General features: G+C 54.3%; 1 protein-coding gene across 1 annotated transcript; it reads right to left on the minus strand.

Moving 5' to 3' along the window:
• Positions 1-2,196: 2,196 nt before the first annotated feature.
• On the minus strand, positions 2,197-18,102 carry CCER2 (coiled-coil glutamate rich protein 2). The gene is made up of 7 exons (XM_067556720.1): positions 17,202-18,102; positions 15,886-16,110; positions 10,680-10,726; positions 8,042-8,135; positions 7,225-7,293; positions 5,782-6,611; positions 2,197-4,722 (listed from the first exon to the last, which is right to left on the minus strand). Exons 2-7 carry the CDS (start codon positions 15,929-15,931, stop codon positions 4,639-4,641), a joined length of 1,170 nt encoding a protein of 389 aa, XP_067412821.1. The 5' UTR covers positions 15,932-16,110; positions 17,202-18,102; the 3' UTR covers positions 2,197-4,638.
• Between the last annotated feature and the right edge of the window lie 1,194 nt (positions 18,103-19,296).

Below are 19,296 nucleotides of genomic sequence, written 5' to 3' on the forward strand. Positions count from 1 at the left end.
GGACAGCAGCACAGTTGTCCAGTGATGCAGCAAGATGCGGCTTGCACAGAATTAAAAAAATAATACCAAGATATATTTAAAAAACCCCAGTAAAGCTTCCATACCACAACTTCACTGCACCGAGGTTCTGCCCAGAGACCTTCTTTGGAAGCTCTGAGATCCTTCCAGCTGGAAGCCAGGGAGTTTTATAGAGGGATTTCCTATCCAGAATCCTTTGCAGGGAAGGGAAGCCCCGCCCTAGTCTCCCTGCGTGATTGACAGCCCATCTGGCAAATCAGCTCTCTTTTCCTCATTCCTGGCTCTACAGGTCTTCACCTTCATCACAGAGTGCCTTGCTCTGAATTGCTTGATCCACTTTGGAAATGGATTAAATTAAACCGGAACAAGATATTCTTATTCTGAATTAAGAGTGTCAGCTCATGGAATTAATCAGGAATAGTTAATTCACTTTAAATTCACACCATTTCTGCATCTGGAATAACTGACCAGCAACCGGAACCACCATGTTACAGAAGAGCAGTCGAGGTCTATCTATCGTGTATCCAGCTAGGAGAGATGTAAAGGGGTCCGAGTGCGTTTCCCATGGTTCATAGCGCCACAATTCTGTGCCCTGTGGAGAACCCTGCCTTGTCTTGAAACTAGAAGTGGGCAAAAATTTTTCAGCCAATGTTTATTTCCTGGCAAAAAATGCAGATTCAGCAACACTGAACATCTCATGAATCTGTGTCAATTTTGCCAAATTATTTTGGTTGGAAAAACCCAAAAAAGAAATTTTAAAAAAATCTGAAAAAAATTTAAATGCATCGTTTTGACCTTTTCAACAAGAAACAGCTCGGGTTTTCAGTCAGAATGATTTTTCCCTTTCAGGCTTGTTTTGAAAACAAAATGAGAGGAAATTAAAAAAAAATGTTAAAAAAAGTTCGAAATCAAAACATTTCCTTCAACCTGAAATTACATTTTCCGACTTTTTAATTTGCCAAAAGTTTTGAAAAAATTTGGATTTTTTTTACCCAAAATGATTTTTTAAAACGTTGTTTGGCATTGCTGGTGAACTGAAAAAATCAGTTATTCACTCAGATCTATTTGGAACATACTGCAGGACCCCCTAGAAATTTGAAGTCCCTTGTCTCCGCCCCCACTGAAATATACATGTGCTTTGAGTTTCAAGGCCTTAATTCCTCATTCCCCCTGCAACGCTTGATGGCTACATTTCGCTAGGGTAATATATGAGAATAAAAACTGAGATTATTGTTATTATTTTGAGAGGGTAGTAAATGCCTATCTTTGTCTGGCTGGTTCGGGACAGGACAGGACAAGCTATGTAATCAGCTAGGGTTGAAGGGGGTACGGAGGGGAGGGGAGTGTGGGTAGGGAGAGATCATACAAATGCCATGCAAATTTCTCTCATTTGTGTGCATAAATTATGTAAATTACCCAAATTTAGGCTCCACCTCCTTCCTGATGTGCTGTTAATTGACCTGCCACTCCACAGCCAACGGCAGGAAGTGGTGAAGTCAGAGATTCCAGCATAAAAGCTGCACTATGTCACTTGCTCACTCAGGCGAATTAAGCGGCTCCATAGGGCTCTGACCCCTAGCGTACTTTTAATTATTATTTATACCATGGTAATGTCTGTAGGTCCCAACCAAGATCAGGGCCCCATTGCGCCAGGCGCTGCACAGCCCCCACCCGAAATCAGGACCCCGTCATGACGGGTGCAGCACAGACACAGTAAAAAACAAGCCCATGTTCCAAAGAGCTCCCAATCCTTACAGACAAAAGAAGGATCACCATCTCCATTTCACAGGTGCAAAAACCAGGGCCCTGAGAGCTGACGTGATTTGTCAGAGGTCTGTGGCAGACGCAGGACCTATTGCTCTTAGGTAACCCCATCACACACTATCTGAGTAACTCACCATCATCAGAGGATTGATCCTCCCAACTGAGGCAGGGGAAGGTTATTATTATCCCCCTTGTACAGGTGGGAAAACTGAGGCACAGGGCAGTCTTGCATATGATCACACAGAGCATTTGTGGCAGAGCAGGTCTTGAACCCATGTCTCCAGCTGGACTCTGATTCCTCCACTGTCAGTCCTTGAAACACCCACTGCTACATGCTGCTCATCCCACTGCGTGCTCAAAGCAGGTGCCTTTGAAAGCCCCGCACAGAATACACATGACACGAAGAGGCGTGGGTGGTTTTTGAGGCTGGTTTTCACTGTGCTTTATTGTTCCACAGAGCAGGCAACACAACGACAGTGATTTAAAAAAAAACCCCAAAACAAACCGGAAAAATCCCAACACATGATAGACCAGGTCACCGAGCAGTGACGCGGTAGCAGCAGCAGCAAGAGACAAGCTCTCCGCCTCAGACCGATGCCTACCGCCAGGGGAAGGGAGCCCTCCAGCTCGAATGGGGGGAAGCAGGGAGAAATCAGCAAAAAACCCAATGGGAAAAAGCACAAGAAACCAGGAGTGGGAGAACCGGGTCTGCTGGAGGGGCCAGGGCCGAGGGATCTCGCTTGAGGAACGGAGCTAGGGAATGTAACCACTGCTTTGTGTTACTCCTGGATGTGCGTGTGTGTGTGTGTGAGAGAGAGACCCCTGTGTCTAACACAATGGCTGTGTGTGTGTCGTCTGCATCTAACACAATGGCTGTGTCTGTGTTTTGTCGCCCTCCAGTGAGGCTGAGGGTAACTACTGCAGCCTCCTAGGAGCCTATAGCTCCTGCAGCAAAGGCCCTGACCTGTACTTACGGTGCTACAGGACGTGGGTTCCCGGCTTGTTAAAGTGCATGGGCTCTGTTCTGCCTGGGACAGAGAAGCTTCTCGCCTGGGGTTGTATGCGGTCTCTCTCCTCGCTGACGCCCCTGGACATCTCCAGGATCTGACGGCAAGCTGTCCGGGAACAGCTGGGCCGGGCCAGCTCACACTGTGGGCGCTGATCCGTCTTGGCTGGGAAGAGAGCTCGCCTTTCCAGCCAGCTCCCTGCTGGGGAAGAGATCCAGGACTGATGACCCCGGGGAGCTGCTGCGGGCCCGTCCCCCATCACATCGCCAGCGAGGAGAGGCTGGCTTCCTGCCCCTAGCCCCGGGGTCACACCGTGCGCCCCGTTCTGCAGTGGAAACACAGCAGCCTCTGGCAGGGAGGTGGGGGACATGGCTTGACTAACGCACTCTCCACAGCAAAGCTGGGGGGTGCATAGCAGCTCCCCTGACCGAGCTGCTGCAATCCGCAGGTGGCCTGTAACAAATCCAGGTCAGCCGGCGGCCCCAGGCTGAGCTCTCTCTGGCGCTGATTTCCAGATGTTTTTTCTAAGGGCCAACGCCACCCTGATCCCAGCCAGGCTCTACCTGCCTCAGGCCTCACCCTGGAGATCCTACCAGCGGGAGCTTGGCTGGCGACACCGAGATGCAAGCGGGGGTGGGAGGGATCCGGCGCTGCACCGGGCTGAAGGGAGCAGGAAGAGCAGGGGGACCGGATGCACAGAACCTGGCTCTTGACTTCATGAGCCAGGCAAAGGTCCCGTGGCCTCCAGCTGCACGGGGAGCATCTCAGAACATCTCAGCCCCGTAAATGTCAGCTGCTGCCTCCTCCAGCTGCTGCCCCTCAGCTTTCCTGGGGTGACCGCGGCTGCCTCCCCCTTGTGTTCCCCAGGCCTCCGGCGGGGACGATGGTCCTGTCGGACGGAGAGTGTCCGGTGTCCAGTGAAGGTGAAGTTTGGGAGATGGGCGAAGCTGATCCCTCAGCCCAAAGCGGCGGGGATCAGGGAAGCCGAGATCGAGAGGCGAGGGTCCCTCCTGAGCTCCAGGTCACCCGAGGCAGCAGGTGAACCGAGTCCTGTCTTCCCACTACACGGGAAGCCAGGCAGGGTCCCAGGGCCAGAGGCGACCTGGCAGTGGAGGGCCCCTCGCTCTATCCCCTGCTTGGTGCCCCAGGGGGGCTGCTTTAAGGTTTAAAGGGAAGGGGGGGCTGCTGGATGATGCCATTAAACAAGAGGCCACCAGTGAAATGAGCTCCTCCCCCGATGGGCCCTGGGGGGCAGAGAACAGGCACAGCGCAGTGTGCCCCAGCCACACCCCCGATCCGCCGCCTATGGGCCCTGGGGGCAGAGAACAGGCCACATCCCTGATCCCCTCTATGGGCCCTGGGGGGCCGAGAACAGGCACAGCGCAGTGTGCCCCGGCCACACCCCCGATCCGCCCCCTATGGGCTCTGGGGGACAGAGAACAGGCACAGCGCAGTGTGGGGTAATGCTCAGAGGGACATTCCCACCCACTTTATACTGTCAGAACGGCCCAGTTGCTGAGACATGTCCCATGGTTCTGGAGGGATGTTTCCTGCAGGCGCCTGGGGGGCAGGTTGGCGGGTTGGATATTTTCCTTGGCCTCAGGTAGCCGGGGGACGTGGTTGCGCTGGGTCCCTGCCGGTGCTGGACGGGCAGATGGGGCGTAGAAAAGCAGGAGCTCTGAGGCTTTGATAACAGTCTGCAGCCGAGTGGGAGAGGAGAGGAGGGATATATACAGAGAAAGCACACGTGGGGGGAGGGCCTGTAGGGTGGGGGAGTGACTCTTAAAGGGACAGCCACCCCTTTGTCCCCCTCCCACTGCTCCTCACTCCCCTAAGGGGGCTGGGAAGGTCACCCTCTCCGCAGCTCCCGCAGCTTCTCTGCCATCTTCTTCAGCACGCGCTCGATCTCTTCCAGCTTCTCCAGCTCCCGTTCCTGGATGGAGAGAAAACACGAGAAGCGGTGAGAATGGGGGGTACTCAGGGCCACCCCTCCAGGGCACAAGGTCTCTGCCACCCCACAGGCACTGGCCGGGGTGACATCAGCCACCTTAAATAGGCCTTCATTTGTCTCTGCCACCCCCCGTGCCGGGGATTTGCACCTGTGGCTGCCCCGGTGCGCTCTGGCATTCCTGCAGCACCTATTTCACAGCCCAGTGCCGGGGCGTTTGGGCCGATCAGGGGACGGAGCGAGGAGGCCCAGCCGACCACATGGGCTAGCAATGCCGTGGGCTGCACCTCTCCACCCAGCTGACCCCGCGGCTGTGGATGGGGCTCCTGAGCCTGGTGGGACGCTTGCCCAAACATCAAGCCCATTCAGCATGAGGACAAAACCAAGAGCTTTCGAGGTGCTTGCCAAAAAAATGCCTCACCCCAGAAAAGCCCACAGCCCCGGGTCAGAGCACCCAGCAGGGCGCCCAGCGCCGAGCCCTGACTCTACTTGATCTGGAGCAGGGACTCAAATCTGGATCTCTCCCGTGCCAGCTGACAGCCTTAGCCACCCGAGCACTGGCTAGGCTGGGGCAGGGGAGCTGCCTGCTTCTGACCAGGAATTCCTTGCTGGGCCCCTGGCAAAAGTGGGGTGGCAACTGGGACGTTCCACCGAAAAACTGTTTTGTCAAAAAAATCCCAGCCAGCCCCTTTGTGCCTACGGAGGGCTGGACCCCTGGGGCCCTCCAAGGCCGGGGTTTGGGAGTCATGGGTACGCAGGGGAGATTGTTTTCCATGGGCACAAAGGCCATTTGGGTGCCCCAACACCTCATGGCTTTCAGGGCAAGCGGGAGCATATAGCCGCCCTCATGCAGCCCTTCCTGGGGACCTGAGGGCATCGTCACCGGCACTTCCTGCAGCAGCTGGTGGCTTGGAGGTCTCCCAGTCCCACCCACAATCGGGTGCTGCCCGGCCCTGAGAGCTGGCAGGCTCCCCTCCAAGGCTGGAGGTTACCCCCCAGGATCACTAGTGGCCATGTAGCCCATGGAAAAGAGCTAGGACTGACCTTGTCCTTCTTGGCCTCTCTCTCTTTTTCTTCTTCCTCCTCCTCCTTCTCCTCTTCTTCCTCCTCCTCCTCTTCTTCCTCCTCTTCCTGGTGGCCATGGTGCTTGCCCTTCAGGTGCCCCTCATCCTCGTGGTGCCTCTTTTTCAGCTCGAGGCCAGGCGGCCCATGGCGGTGGCTGTCCCTTTCCTCGCCCTCCTTCCACAGCCTCCTGTCCCCGTGGAGGTGGGTGTGCGAGTCAGAGATTTTCACGCCCTTCTCCTCCGCCTCGAACTGGGCCGTCTCCTCATCGCTGGCCTTCTCGTCCATCCGCTTGGCCGGGCCTGATCTCTTCTCTTCCTCCTCCTCTTCCTCCTCCTCCTCCCAGTCCTCCAGTCCCCCATGGGGCTGGCCTCCGTGGCGGTACGACTGCTCCTCCTCCTCCTCCTCTGAACTGTCCTCTTCGCTGAAGTGCCTCTTGGCCGGCAGCCCCGTTTTCTTGCTGGCTCCAGGTCCCCTGCTCTCCCTCAGCTTGGGCGATGCCCGCTTTGCCTCCTCATGCTCCCTCTTCCTTTTCTCCTCCTCCTCTTCGCCCTCCAGGATCTCCTTAGCCTCCTCCACTTTGGTGCTGTCCTCGCCGTGCGAGACCTTCTCCTCTTTCACCTTCTCCATGATCTTCTCCATCTTCTCGTACTCCTCCTTCTGGGCTTCGCCCTCCTTCTCCTTCTCTTCCACCCTCTCGGAGGTGGCCTCGCTCTGCGGGAGGTGCTTGTCCCACTTCTTCAGCTCCTCCCCCTTGGGGCTCTCCTCCAGCACCGGCCATGGGCCATGGCTTGGGTGGTGGTGGGCGTTCTCTAGGGGCGGGGAGGAAAACCGTGACAGCCAGGCGGGGAGCTGTGCCCCCCACGTGGCAGTGCCGACCCCTTTGGGGATGGGCGGACAGAGGTTTGGAAGCTGCGGGACTCTGTTCACACATGCATCCTGGCCCCCTATCCTCAGGGGTCCCCGGCTCTGCCCCTTCCCCAGATTTCTCTCCCATGGCTTCTCTGTTCTGAATGCCAGCTCGGGTGCCAATGAGCGGCAAGTGGGATATCGCCCCGTATCCCATTCCCTGATTACACCAACCAGGCCCCACCAGACACACTAAGGCTGGATGAAACTGGCATCCCTTCTAGGGGGCGCTGGCTCTGATCCAGCCCCAGGTTGGGGGGGGGGAATGGGACATGGGGTCTTTCCTCTCTAGGGAGCGCCAGCTCCCACCTGGATCCAAGGGTGGGGGGACTGGCTGACTCGGGGAGGGTGGGTGGGGGTGGGAATGGGACATGGGGTCTTTCCCCTCTAGGGGCTGCCAGCTGCAATCCAGCCCCAGGTTGGCGACAGACCCAGGAATAAGACCTAGGCATCCTGACCCCAGCGCAGTCCCTGAAATTCATGCAGGGGGGGTGGGACGGGAGTCAGGGCAGATACCTTCATGTACCAGCTCCTTCAGCTCTTTCAGCAGGTAATGGTGGTGCAGCATGGCCAGGACCCTCTCATCTGGAAAAGACAATGGGGGAGAAAAGGGCGAACCCCAATCGTGAGCTTGCGCTAAATGGGTATCCACGTTTAACTCATGCCACGGTGCCCACAGGCAAATGCCCAGCCCAGGACATGGGCAAGGAAATAGCAGATGCCAGCTGCACTCGTGTCTCTGAGCTGCCTTTAACACGCGTGTGCAGAGGGAAAAGCTTTCCAGAGTGAAAGGAAATTCTGGGGGCAGATTAACTACGTGAATTAAGGTAGCAGCCAAAGTGCCCCGAGCAGGGCCCCCGCTGCGCTCGGTGCTGTACACACATAGAAGGAAAAGACAGGCCCTGCTGACAGTCACATTCCCAATGTTTCAGGTGGAAATGGGGGGAGATGGCTGTAACCCCTTTGCAATCCTCATGTCCTGGGCCCTGTAAGGTCCGCAGCGCCAGAGCAGCCCCAGGGCTGCTCTAACTCATGCTTCATCCACTATGGGCCCTGGGGGGCATAGCCATAGCATGCTTTGGCCGTCATACCCTGACCTGTCCCCTTACTCCAACCACATCACTTGCAAAGGGGAGAGTCTCAGGGCCATTTCCCACCCCACCAAGGCCCCTGGCTGCCCCCAAGGCAGCCCTGAGCAGTCTGAGAACAATGAGAAGCTGCACCCTGCGCCTGTTCCATCCCAGACAGGACTGAGTCCTCGCTGAGCTACGGGGGTGTTTGGATCTCAGTCCAGCTCTGCTTTCCATAGGACCCGACGACCACAGGCACTTACCTTCTTTCAGGATCTTCAGGCATTCGCTGGCGACCGGAACCGGGCTGGGGTTGGACAGGGTGTCAGCCAGAACGTCTGTGATGCACTTGGTGACCTGGCCAAAGGGGTGGTCAGAGTGAATTTGGGTTTACAGTGATGATACCCCAAAGATCCCCCAAGGTTTCACCTCCTCTCCCATCTTCTGTCAGTTCCCTCACACTTCCGACCACTCAGGGCCAGTGTGATCAGAAAACGGGAGCAGCACAGCAGTGACGAATGTGGGTGATATTTTTACGAGCCAGAGGCGTGCCTCAGTTTCCCTTCTGGTTTTGTACAGCCGTACATTGAGCACCTCAGGGAATGAGAGGCCGGCAGAACTGTCCCCGATTTTGTCTGAGCTGGAATCAGCTAATCAAGAACTGGCCCGAATCAACACAGGTGAGTTGAGAAGGTGGCTCTGATGGCCGGGACATTGACACAGCCAAAAGGAGGCAATTTCCATCACCACTCTGCAGGGAAGCATGACAGCTGGAAACAACAGAAAGCCGTGCTGGATGGATTTTGCATAGATTCCCGATCACCTTAGAAAGGTAAGTCAGTTGCACTGGGTCTCAACAGACTGCTCTCAAGGTGCAGGCGAGGAGGTGCTGAGACCATGGGGCCTATCTTTCTGGAAAAGTGAGGCCCCAGGGGCTAGCACTATCAGAGGGGTGCTCTCAGGAGAGCTTTTAAGGGCTGGAGCAGCGCACAGACCCTAGGAATCCGTGACAGGGGAAATGCTGGTTTTTGTTCTCCTGAAAAGGCAAAAAACCCCAAAACCTTTTAGGAACAGACCAGGGTGCATCATGGGAGATTAGTCTGGCTGGGGAGTGGAGCTAATGGGGAGAACAGGGCAGGGGGATGAAAGCATACAACTCCCATGAGGCACTGTGGAGACTCCGGTGGGCGTCAACCTGCCATGGTCCGATTTTCTGGCTGGAAAAACTCCACCAAAATTGATCTTTTCCCGTGGAGAATTTCGATTGAGAGGAAACCCTGTTTTCTGACTGGAAACTGTTTAGTTCTATATTTTCCCAGCAGACCGACTCCTTGCAACATTGGCTGGGCCTGATCTACGAGTGTGGCATCTTATTATAAAATCATAGAGGATTAGGGTTGGAAGGGATCAGGAGGTATCTAGTCCAACCCCCTGCTCAAAGCAGGACCCACCCCGACTAAATCATCCCAGCCAGGGTTTTGTCAAGTCAGACCTTAAACACCTCTAAGGATGGGGATTCCATGATACTGCATCGAAAAAGAAGGAGCTGACACAATCAATCAATCATCATCATCAATCAATAATAATCCCTAGAGCTTTTCATTGGCAGATCTCAAAACACTTTCCAAAGAAGGTCAGCATCATTATCACCATTTTGCAGAGGGAAAACTGAGGCACAGAGCTGGGACATGACTTCCCCAGCAAGTTGTGCCAGGAAGAGAACCCAAATCTTCTGAGTCCTGTTCCAGTGCACCATCCACTAGGTCACACTGCCTCCCACATGCTTATATACGCCCATGCACAGCTGGGGACACCCAGTGGTGCAGGGGAGAAGAACGAGTAAGACGTTGGGGGAGAATTATTATGTTATTGATTATTTGTGTTACGGTGGCACCTATAGATCCCAGCCGAAATCAGGTCCCCGTCATGCCAGGTGCTGCACAATCACCTGGTGAAAGATAGCACCTCCCTCTAAGAGCATTCAGGCAAAATTACGCAGCATTGCCAACTCTCAGAAACTTAGTGGGATTCTCAAGATATTTGCTGATTTCTCGATAGCCCCAGATCCTGGAATTATGTGACTTCCTGAGAATCTCATAGAACCATAGAAATGTCGGGTTGGAAGGGACCGTGAGAGGTCAACACGTCCAGCATCCTGCGCTGAAGCAGGACCAAGCAAACCTAGACCAGCCCTGACAGGGTTTTGTCCAACCTGTTCTTAAAAACCTCCAATGATGGGGATTCCACAACCTCCCTGGGAAGCCTGGGCTAGGACTTACCTCCCCTTAGAGTTAAAAGTTTTTCCTAATATCGAACCTAAATTTCCCTGCTGCAGATTAAGCCCATTGCTTCTTGTCCTATCTCCCACAGACATGGAGAAAAATTGATCCTTGTCTTCTTTATAACAGCCCTTGACATAATGGAAAACTGTTCTGAGGCCCCTCTCAGGCTTCGTGTCTCAAGACTAAATATGCCGTTTTTTTAACCTTTCCTCATTGGCCAATTTTCAGTAAATAAAAAAACCCGCATGGTTGTAGGGCAAAGCTTTGAAATATGTGAATCTTACAAGGTTCAAACAGCGGAAGGTGAATCAAAGGAGCTAAAAGTTTTGTTTAAAAAAAAACCTTTGTAATTTTTAAGACAAATCTCATGATTTTTGGATGTTTGAGATTGGCAACACCGTAGATAGACAAGAGCAACAAAAGCACAGAGAGGCCCTGCAGGACTGTGGCAGATCTGGGAAAAAAACCCAGGTGTCCTGAGTACTGGCTCTTTCCACTGGACCATGCGGCGCTGCTCCAGAAGCAAGACCCCCAATTGAACCCCTTGAGGTTTCTCGCTCATTTCAGTGGGATGTTTTGGTTTGGTCTGGTCTCTTTTTCTGGCTTCCTGTTTTTTTACCTTTTCATCGTCTGCCGAGAGCTGGGTGGACAAAGGTAGAGAACGGGCTACAAAATAAAAGAGACGAGGCAATATATTATTACATGCTTTCCCTGGTCAGCAATGCAATCGCTAGAACACGACTTCTCTACCGCTTCAATGGTGTTTTCATCATTAAGGGTATTGCTGTAGCTCCTAGAGGCCCCAGTGGAGATCAGGGGCCACAATGTGCTAGGTGCTGCACAGACACATAGTAAGTGACAGTCCCTGCCCCCAAGAGCTTGCAATCTAAAGAGACAAGTCAAAGAAAGGATCATTAACCCCATTTCCAGATGGGCTTTTGGGTTTTTTTTAGTGAAGAGCAAAGTCATCTGAGTGACTGAAGGCTGGCAGGTTTGCAGGCAGACACGGGGTGTTGCTTTTGGAGGAGAATATAGGGCAGTGGTTCCCAACCTTTTTTGGCTCGAGGGCCACAGATATCATTTTTACAACCCTGAAGGGCCACCAGTGTCCACCAGCAGGCCCCTCCCCACTGCAGCCAGACGGTAGGAGTTCAGTACGGAGGCTGGCCCCTCGCTGATCTCGCCGCCTCGCTGATCCCTGACTGCAGCAGCGAAACCGCACCTGTCCTGTAGCCCCATGCGCTGCACCTGGTCCCTAGGCAGCGGCTCCCTTCTGCAGCCAGGGGGCTGGAGATCAGTGCTCCCCTCCCTCTGGCTCCAGCAGGGACCCCAGCACCTATGGACCCAGGCAGAGCGCTTTGCTTTGCTCCCTGCTACAGTCAGGGGGAGGGGAGCGCTGATCTCCCATCCTCTTGGCTGCAGAAAGGAGCCTGCACCGGTCTTGTAGCCCTGCGGAAACGCGCTCCGCCTGGGTCCTTAGGCAGTGGCTCCATTCTGCAGCCAGCAGGAGGGGAGCCACGGGCCACTTTGAAAGCCCCTGCGAGCCACTTTTGGCCCTGCGGGCCACAGGTTGGGAACCACTCATCTAGGGGTTGGGAGGGAAAGAAAGAAAACAGAGTGACAGTGTACAGCCCTCTCAATGATGGCTCATCCACAGGAATCAAGCCCTCTGCCTTGCTTGTTAAAAGCACAGGTCTCTATCTCTTGAGCTAAAGAATTAACCCCATGAGCTGTTAGCAGCGGTAGGCTGTTATCCTCATATGTGAACCAGTCACTTGAGGGGGCTGCATGACACACAGGCACTTCATTGTCTAGTGAAGGCAAGTCAGCGCTCTGGAATAGCGATCGCACCCACTTGTGTCCAAAGACAGCTCATGCCGGTGGAGTCTCAAGCCCTCGGAGGGGGAGGCGAAGCTGCCAGGTTGTGTACAGGGTCCGGCGTGCCAGGCTAGTGGTGTGGCCTTCCACAAACAATCGGGAGCTGCCAACGCCCCAGAACGCGTGGCATGCAGCTTGCGAATCTGGGCACCTCCGGGCCTGATCCAAAACCAGTGGAAAGATCCCCCCCCATGGGCCCCCACCGGCTTTGGATTGGGATGGCAGTGCTTGATCGCTCTGCAGAGAGAATGAAGGCCACGCGGGGGCAGAGCAGGGGGCTGGGGGGTGCACACGCCCCAGCAGCGGGTGTTCACCTATTGCTAGCAGCACTTAGCAGGGGTGGATCCATCAACTGTCCCCAGAGGGCAGGCTGCTCGCTCAGAACTGGGGAAGCTGCCCAGCCATCATATCCAGGGTTTACAGTTTGGTTCAATGGCTCTCAGCACCTTCTCTCCCCACAGCCTCCCTGGCAGGGACCCAGCGCCAGGTGCTGAAAAGGGCCAGGCAGGGTTTGAGGGCTGACCCCGGCATGGAGGTTTCAGGGCAGCTGGTGGCTGCGTTCCCTGGCACAGTGGGAGGGAAGGATCTTTGCTCCAATCCAAGTTAGACAGAGGCAAATCAGCTTGGCACCTGGCCCACAGGCTGCACAGGATTTGATTCCCAGTTCAGGGAGGGGAGTGGGGTCTAGTGGTTACAATGGGGCGGGGGCTGGGAGCCAGGATGCCTGGGTTCTATCCCTGGCTCTGGGAAGGGAGTGGGGGCTAGTGGTGAGAGCAGGGGAGAGGCTGGGAGCCAGGACTCCTGGGTTCTATTTTTCAGCACTGTCCTTGACTTGCTGTTTGACCGGGTCTAAGTCATTTCCCCCAGGGGGAGGAGGGTGATACTGATGCCCCAGCTGGGGGAGCTCCCTGGCTGAAAGGAGCTGTTGAATGTCTGGGTGTCCACCAGCCTCCGCGCTCCTACTCTAGCTGCCCTCATGCCCTTACGCTGAGAGCTTGGGGGGCACCCCCTCCTCTATCTATAGGGCCCCCTGCAATGGCTGTGCCCCACAGAACTCCCCCCCCCCAGGTGCTGACCCAGCTCACAGCTGAGGTGCTCCATCTCCTGTCCGCAGCGTCAGCTGGCAGCCCACCAGATCAGTGCACAGGGGGCGACTAATCCTTGCCCAGAATGGGGCGGGGGGTGGCGCCTGCCAGCTGGCACCTGGCTGAGGCGGCTGTGTGGCCTCCTCCCAGCGAAAGCACATGGTGCTCCTCAGCTCCCCAGCTGTCCAGCCCTTTGGGGCTGGGGCCAAAGCACCAGGGAGTCAGTGGGAATCTTTGCCTGAGGATTAGGGGTGTTGCAATAGTGCCTAGAATCAGGATCAGGCCCCCCGTCATGCCAGGTGCTGCACAGACGCTGACTGGGAGCAGGGGCCCCCATCATGGCACAGATATGGAGTGAGAGACAGTCCCTGCCCTGAAGAGCTGGCAATCTAAATAGACAAAGGGGAAACTGAGGCATGGACCAGGGAAATTGAAGCACGGTGACTGGCCGAACATCAAAGAACAGGACCAGGACCAGGACCCAGTTGTCCTGACTCTCAGGCCAGTGCCCCAACCACCAGAACAGACTTCAGCTAGCTTTGGCTGAAACTGTTTTGATAACCATACACCAGCTGGGTAGCGTGTTCCTGCCGTAGGACAGCGTGACCCCGCAGGGTTTGGGATCTTCCTGGGCGAGCCAGGCAAATGCAAAGCACAGCTCCTTCTGTCCCTGCCCTCTAGTTCTACTTGAGTCATGTTCCTGCCAGCTTGTGTGTCTGAAACCCTCATTTTCAGGGTGTGTGTGTAGGGAGAGTTCAGCTTTAATGTGGCAAATTGTTCCCTCCCTGAAATCTGATGAAAGAGCTCGCCCAGATCAGGAACGAATGTTCCTATCGCTCCACCTGGTGCTGCCCTGGTGTGGGGTGCAGCAACTGTTCCTCCATGAATTACTCACTCGCCCCTGAAATGGGACCACTTCTGAGGTGTGGCAGGGCAGCTGTTCATACATGGATAATTTTGCCCACTACTGAGATGCAGCTGCCTCTGGTGTTGAATGCAGCAGCTGGTTCTACAGGGATCACTCTTCCATTACTACAATGCAGCCACCTCTGGGCTGGAGCACAACAGCTGTTTCTACAGAGATCCCTCACCCAGTGCTGAGATACAGCCACCTCCGGGCTTGGGCACAGCAACTGTTTGGGATCCCTGACCTGCTACTGAAAAGCAGCCAGAGAGCAAAGTATAATAATAATACAAATAAGTCTGACCAATCGCCTCCTATCTAACAGCTTCCTTATGTACAATTTCCCCCAGGGTGTACTCCTTCCCGGGGGCTACTCTGTCTAACCTCCACTCCCAGGGATGTTCCCCCCAGCGCACACCCAGGACAAATGATCAAGTGCTCAAGTGGAGCCACTGATCGGCCTCTTAGAAGCTGCAGTGAGAGAGGCCAAGAGCCTTATATAATGCCATTATGTAATGTTGGATGACGCACAACAGGCCAGAGAATGCAAGTGGCTGGGATTCAGATGGAGGAATCCTTGAAAACCTAGCGCTGAAACTGGGGCTTTGATCCTGAAATCTTGGGCCCAATTCTGGGGTAAAGCAGCAGCCACGGGGGTGATGGAGGCAGGAGAGCAGAATCAAGCCTTTTCCTTTTTAATGATTGTCACCTGGCTCAGCAACTGCTGGGAAAGACTGAGGGATTATCAAGTTAAAGCTGTGCAGCAGAGACTTTGCACCACAGAAACAGACGTGGACTGAGATCTGCTCTGTCAAACGCACCCATGCCTGGAAGTTCCCCATGGCCTCCTTCCCCATGCACGCAGATCTAGATACACTGAGACATCTAGCCGACTATTCGTGCGCGCGCACACGCACACACACACACAAACGCAGAGCTACCCACAGATCTTTATGCACACGGGTCCCATGCACGCAGAACTATGCACCCAAGTGTATATGCACCCACACACTCGCTATGCACACACTCCTGTGTACACAGATTTGCGTGTGCACACCTACACACAGAGATCTGCATACATAAACACACACACTCTTGCTCTCCCTCTTATACACCCCATTATTGGACAGGCCTTTTGATTAACAGCATCAGGTCTAGTTTGAAAGCAGCCCTTTCTTGCCCACAGCCGGTCCCCTAAGGCTCTTCCAGGGCCAATCTGGATTTGCCTTTGAACCTTTCTGAAAGTAGACACATTTCAAATTCTCCCCCAGGGAGGATCCCAGGACTAATGAGCTGATTCTGCAGCGCTTTCCCAGGGCATTTTGAGTGTTTAAGAGAGTCCTCGGCCATATGACAGAGGTGGGGTGCTGTCTAAGGTGCTGAAATCTTTCAAACCCCTTTGCACAGGGTACACACTGGGCGAGCAGGGTGGAGGGTCGGGGGCTGGCACACACTGGCTGATGTCAAACCAGCTTTTTATTTTGTGCCATCCAGCGTAAAATATGACTTTGTCCCACCCCATGCAGAATATCCTCAGCCAGAGAATAACACCAGGCAGCATGTTCCCAGATGGCACGGAACACGGAGTTCTGGCAGATCTGTCAAGGGGGCTGCATTTTCCTTGGGGGAAACAAACACTACCTTCCCACGCCCTCCTCCCCAGCCCCATTTTAAAGAGACATGTGCCACAGACTGTCCCAGTCCAGTAGGCAGGGGAACGGGAAAGCAGGAGTGACCCAAGCCAGACAGCACAGCAGAAACTGATAACGATCAAAGACATCAGGCATGGGAAAGGCCCCTGGGACAGATTGACAAAGGTATTTAGGCACCTAAAGATGCAGTGCAGCACTGAGGGGAATTTTCAAAAGCACCTCAGCAGACCAGGTGCCTAACTCACCTAGGCACTTTTGAAACCCTGCCTCTTTCCCAATCGGGCCCTCAGTTTGCTCGGCTCTTACCCTGCCAGCAGGAGAGGAGCAAGATGGAGAGGCTGACAGCCAGCATGCTGCCCGGGTGGCGATTCCTGAAGAGCTGCCAAAATTCTGCCTTCGAGCTGCAGCCGTGGGTGGGACGGGTCCAGGCAGGCCGCTGTGGAAGGGCTCTGGAGGCACGGCCAGCGAACGTGCTTCAATCCCCACGGGTGAAGCCTCCACGCGTGTGTGTCAGCTGTGCTGTCTCTGCATCTGAGGAAAGTCAGAGGGATTTTAAATAGGAGGCAGGCTGCAAAGGAAGTGATGTCAGCTTGCAGGGGGGGGGGGTGTGGAAAATTCCCCCCTTCCCCCAGTCACAGCTCTTCCCCTCCCGTCACCGCTTCACACTGGATTTATTCCAAGCCACTCCAGTGACTCAACGACCCTGGACAGCAGATAACCCAGCTGGCCCATAGCACAAACAGGTCGCTGGGTTTAGCCTGGGTTACCGAGGTGGCTAAAAAATCTGGATGGGCCACAGGCTGACCTGACACTGGCGTAAAGCAGGAGTGACTCTGTGGAAGGTAATGGAAATACATGCGTGCATATGAGATCAGAACTTGTCTATGTCGACACCAGAGGCTCTTGGCTTTTCCAGACTACTGTACCCGTTTCTGGAGTCTGATTTGTCTCGTGTACCCCAAGTTTCACCTCACTTAAAAACAACATTCTTACAAAACCAGACATGAAAATAGACATGTCACAGCATGCTCTTACTGGCAAATTGCTGACCCGCTCAGTTTTACCAAATAATTATAAAATAAATCAGCTGAAACATAAAGATTGGACTTACATTCAGTGTCCAGTATGTAGAGCAGGATAACAAGTCAGTGTCTGTATGAAATTTTAGTTTGCACTGACTTCACCAGTGCTTTTTATGTAGCCTGTTGGAAGACTAGGCAAATATCTGGATGAGTTGATGTACCCCCATGGAAGACCTCTGCCTATCCCCAGGGGTACATGTACCCCTGGTTGAGAACCACCAGTCTACACTGCACACTACATCAGGTCTGCAGCTCTGACCCACCCCCCTAGAAGGGTTTTAGGAGCTGGGTGCTGAGTGCTTGCTGACCAGTCAGACTGATTTGCATGTGGACAGAAGCGGGACTTGGGCCCAAACCTGAGTCAGATCGTGGGCTTAGTCCAAGTGTAGACAAAGCCAAAGGGGACATCTGCGCACCAACAAAGTATGTAGCATAACGCTTGGAGGTGGGGAAGCCATAATCTGTGTTTTCCAGAGGAAGGAAGGATGGTGGAGGGGAAAAGGCAGCAAAATGGACCTCACACGATCTCGATTCAATTACCGCTTCTGCCACAGCCTCCCTGAGCGACGGCAGGTAAGTCACTTCATCCGCCCTGTATCGGAGCTTCCCCCTCTGCAAGGCAGGGATAATATTTCCTGGGAGATGGATGAAATCCATGAGCGAACATGAAGTGCTCAGCTATGCTAAGGAGAGAGGAAGCATGTGGATGGGGAAACCGAGGCAGCAAGCAGGCATGGAGCTGATCATGGACCCTGAAGTGCCTTCTTGGGGAGAAGACATCCAAGAGCAGAGGTAGAACAAGATCCAGCAGCTGGAAGTTGGAAAAACTCAAGAGTGAAAACAAAGCAGATGCTCTAACAATCACCCCTTGCTTTTCTACAGCCCTGCTCAGCCATCGACCTCAAAGCACTTTACAGTCGAGGGTCGGCAGCCTTCTCCCCATTATACAGATGGAGAAGCTGAGGCACAGGGCTGGGACTGGCCCAAGATCACCCAGCAGGCGAGCAATGAGTTCCGGTCCCCCCTTCACACTGCCTCCTGTGTAACTGTTCCGAGCGGTGGAGCCCCCACCTGACTGCTAGGGAATCCCCCCAGTGACCAGTGATCCTCACCCCCACTCAGCTAAGAGATGAACAGTGCAACCGGCTTCAGTGTTGGCGGCTGCACATGCCACTAGCTGGGCTGAGAGAGGCAGCAGCTGCAGCATATGGGACCCCGCAAAATCCCCCTCACTGGAGGATGTTCAGAACAGGCTGGAGTGGTGTCTAGTGGGTAGAGCAGGGGAGCCAGGATTTGTGCCTCAGTTTTCCCAGCTGGAAAAAAGGGGCTAACAATGGTGCCCTCTTGGCTGAAGTGGGCTGAGCCGCAATTAATTAATTAAGCGAAGCGCTCTGCAAGCTGTGGCTGGAGTGTGCTGCGTACCAAGTAGCATCCGATTGTACAGCCGCTCGGGGAGAAGGCGCTCCCCGGCTCCAGAGAAACTCACCCCACCGATGAAAAAATACATGAGCCTCTTACGACTCTTCCTGTTTGACGCCTGGCAGGAAACATTAGCAAACCCCAGCCCAGGAAACCTTGGCTTTGAAAAATTCCTCCTTCACTTTAATGAAATTCATTTCTCATTTGGTCCCTGCTGCAGCCCTCTTTCAATCAGCCCTCACGAAGGATGCGCTTCCCCTTGGAAACTTGAATCCAGCTCATCTTTTTTTTAAAATGTCGTTCCTATAACAACCCTCTTATTTTTGTAGCCCAATCTGGGGCCAGGCCTCCCGGCGTGAATGGGCGTCACTCCGGTGCAGCCAATGGGGCCAGATCCACGGCTAGTGTAAATCAGCGTCGCTCCACTGCCGACTCACAGCAGCTGATGCTCCGGCCTCCTTGATTTAAAGCGCTGGCTCAGTTTCAGTCTGAAATAAGTCGAGTGTGATACTCAGCTGGCTGGTGGCCCACATGCTCTCCTGCCCAGAGGGGGTGAAATGTCAGCAGGGCTTAGCTGTGGCGGGCAAAGGAGTCAGGTGGACACCCAGAACAATGCCATGTCCCTGGCCACTGATCCAGAGTGACTTTGTCCGTAATAAAGTACATTACAATCACAGGCTCGAAAAATGCTTCACAGGCTGCGTGGATGACGATCACTCCCCCAGCACTAGACTGCAGCCACCTCTGGGGTGGCAGCTGCTCCTACCGGCAATCGTTCACCCAGGGCCCAGATGCAGCTGGCTCTGGGGAGGTCAGCTGCTCAACAACTCAGAGCAACATCATGCAACCGCTTTCCTCCAGGGCCTGCATAATGCCACCTCCATGTGAAATTGGTGGGGAAAATTAAGGCGGCAATGATGTGAAACTCTTGTGGAAAATGCTGCGGGGGAACCCTGCCCCGGCAGTCACCGCTGACCCCACTGTGGTGCGAGGGGGCGCTGGCCCCCGTGCAGCGCAGCGGGAGGTTGAGAAGCAGGCACTCTTCCCCTGCCGTCAATACTGACTAGCCCTGAGCAAACGATTGATTTGTCAATTTGGACCCACACCCCCACAAAATAATCTGAGAGGGGAGAAGCAGGCTGGTTTCAGCCAAAAGTGAATTTTTTTTGGTATCTCCTGGATACAGTCAAAAATAAAATAAAAATATTTTTTGGGA

This window comes from Emydura macquarii, unplaced genomic scaffold, assembly GCF_026122565.2.
Source record: "Emydura macquarii macquarii isolate MOO-44397 ecotype Brisbane River unplaced genomic scaffold, CSIRO-AGI_Emac_v2 contig_1790, whole genome shotgun sequence".
Lineage (NCBI taxonomy): Eukaryota > Metazoa > Chordata > Testudines > Chelidae > Emydura > Emydura macquarii.

Coding starts and splice junctions, on each gene's coding strand:
- CCER2 (XM_067556720.1), bottom strand. CDS start 15,931: ATGCTGGCTGTCAGCCTCTCCATCTTGCTCCTCTCCTGCTGGCAGG. Junction 8,136..10,679: donor TCTCGGCAGACGATGAAAAG/GTAAAAAAACAG, acceptor CCCTTTGGCCAG/GTCACCAAGTGCATCACAGA. Junction 4,723..5,781: donor GAGAGGCCAAGAAGGACAAG/GTCAGTCCTAGC, acceptor CTCTCCATCCAG/GAACGGGAGCTGGAGAAGCT.